The sequence below is a fragment of the Amblyraja radiata genome, chromosome 18 (genome assembly GCF_010909765.2).
Source record: "Amblyraja radiata isolate CabotCenter1 chromosome 18, sAmbRad1.1.pri, whole genome shotgun sequence".
Lineage (NCBI taxonomy): Eukaryota > Metazoa > Chordata > Chondrichthyes > Rajiformes > Rajidae > Amblyraja > Amblyraja radiata.
Window position 1 is genome coordinate 49,470,832 of NC_045973.1, and position 2,500 is coordinate 49,473,331.

Sequence of the window (2,500 nt, forward strand, 5' to 3'; positions counted from 1 at the left end):
TACACTCTCCCCTCCTTGCTCCCACTCTCTTCTCTCTCCTTCCCCTTCTCTTCTCTTCCCCTCTCTCTGTCCCCTCTCACTCCCATCCCCTCCTCTCTTCCCCCTGTCCCTCTCTCACCCCTGTCCCTCTCTCACCCCTGTCCCTCTCTCTCCCCTTGTCTCTCTCTCCCCTGCTCTGTCCTCCTGCCTCTTTCTCCACCCCTGTCTCACTCCGTCTCTCTCCCCCTCTTCTTACCTGTTGCTCCTGTGGGTCCAATCCACTGACGCTGTGTGTTCTTTCGTTGAAAGACTAGAACCGAGAGATGGTGTCAGTGATGGAGAGAGACAGACAGACGCACACTCACACACACACGCAGGTGTACACATACACTCACACGCATGCACACGCACACGCAGATGCAGACACACACACACACACACACACACACACACACACAGTTAAACACACTCACACACAGCCACACACAGACACAGCCAAACACACTCACACACAGCCACACATGCAGATATGACCTCACATCCTCACCCTCCTGTCCCCTCCCCTCCGCTCTTTCCCCCTCTCCCTCGAAAACCCTCTCCCTTCACTTCACTCCACCCCTGACCTCTTCCCCTCCCTCCTACCTTCCCCACTCCCTCCCCTACTTCGCCCCCTCCCCACTCCCTCCTCTTCATCCCGCCCTCTCCCTTTAGGCTGTGGGCCGAGCATCAAAAATGTGTCTAGAAATCAGTTTTCATGACCCAAGTCACCAAACTACATGACATTTTCCACAGATTTAGATGAAATATAATTGAGAAGGATGTCATAACTCGTCATTGCCGAAAGTTGCACATTAATTAATTAATTTAATTAGAAAATGAGATCGGGAAAGTAAGCGCCGTCTAGTGACCAATGTCCATATTACACGATGGGCAGCCTATTTCCGTGTTGCAGTCCATTTAAACTATATATTATTATACCTATATATATATATATATATATATATATATATATATATCAATGGCAGGGAAACATCTCAAACCCAGTCAGCTCTCTCCCTGTGATTACGAATATTTTAGAACGGTTTGGCGCGTATTCTGGTTTTAAATTTAACTACCAAACGAGTGAGCTATTACCGATTAACTCATTGGCTAAGCAGCTCCCTCGCTCTTTAGCCTCATTCAAATGGGCAGAGGACGGGTTTCATTACCTCGGCATCTTTATCACAACACCATTATCTGATATGTTCCGCACAAACTTTCTGCCTCTGGTTGAGAAAGCTGAAAGAGATTTTGACCGCTGGTCAGTTTTACCGCTATCCCTCGTGGGCCGGATAAATCTGGTCAAGATGGTCGTCCTACCCAAATTCCTGTATCTTTTCCAGCACGTCCCTATACTTATCACTAAATCTTTTTTTGATAAATTAGAAAGGACAATATCTAAATTTTAATGGGGTAGCAAACCGGCTAGAATCCGAAAGGCGATACTGCAGTCTCCTAAGAGTGACGGCGGTTTGGCACTTCCTGACTTTAGGCGATACTATTGGGCAGCTAACTTGCAAAAACTCCTGTATTGGATGAATGATGATTGCGATCACCTACCGACCTGGGTACACATGGAAAAGGCGAGTTCACATCTCCCGTTGCGGTCTGTCCTATGCTCCCAACTCCCCCTTCCTATAACATCCGTGGGTGCAGGCCCAATTGCGTCCCTCTCGCTCAAGATATGGAGTCAACTCAGGAAAAACTTTGGTTTACAAGGCCCTTCCATCTTGACCCCACTGCTTAAAAACCACATCTTTAAACCTTCAAGTACAGACCACGCATTCAAAACCTGGCATAGCAACGGTATCAGTAGTATCAAAAACCTATACAAGGATGTCATCTTTTCGTCTTTTGCGGAGCTCTCGTCCAACTACAGCCTCCCAAACTCCCACCTTTTTTGTTTTTTCCAGATTAGGGATTTTGTGAAGAAGACATTCCCCCATTTCCCAAATCGCCCCCAGAAACCCTGACCGATACCATCTTAGCTCTAGATCCCAACCGGAAGAAATGCATCTCTGTTTTGTATAACTTGTTAGGGTCGGTTATATTGAAACCTCATACCTCATTAAAAGCTGTGTGGGAGGGTGAGCTGAATACGAAACTAATAGACCAGCAATGGGACTCTGCCTTGGATTTGATCCATTCTTCCTCCATATGTGCCCGTCATGGCCTAATCCAATGCAAAGTTCTTCACAAAGTCCACTGCACAAATGCAAGATTATCTAGAATTTACCCCGCTGTTAGGGACACCTGCAACAGATGTAATCAATCTCCTGCCAACCATAGCCATATGTTTTGGTCTTGCCCTAAGCTAGCAGCCTTTTGGAGGAGTGCTTTCGACTTGATAAGCAGAGCCTAAGGCCAGACTATTCCTCCAAATCCACTATCAGCCATTTTCGGTACCCCTCCCAACACCAACCTCTCTGTTGCGGTGAAACGGGTCCTAGCTTTTACAACCTTGTTAGCCCGGAGACTGATC

The 2,500-nt window shown here is 47.1% G+C and overlaps 1 protein-coding gene across 1 annotated transcript in view; it reads right to left on the reverse strand.

Annotated features, from left to right (window-relative positions):
* The window catches only part of LOC116983531 (scavenger receptor cysteine-rich type 1 protein M130-like), a 26,264-nt gene that overhangs the window by 16,396 nt on the left and 7,368 nt on the right, over positions 1 to 2,500 (reverse strand). The window contains exon 8 of the mRNA XM_033037339.1: positions 236 to 289. Coding sequence (XP_032893230.1) covers positions 236 to 289 — 54 coding nt within the window. The remainder of the gene's footprint in view (positions 1 to 235; positions 290 to 2,500) is intronic.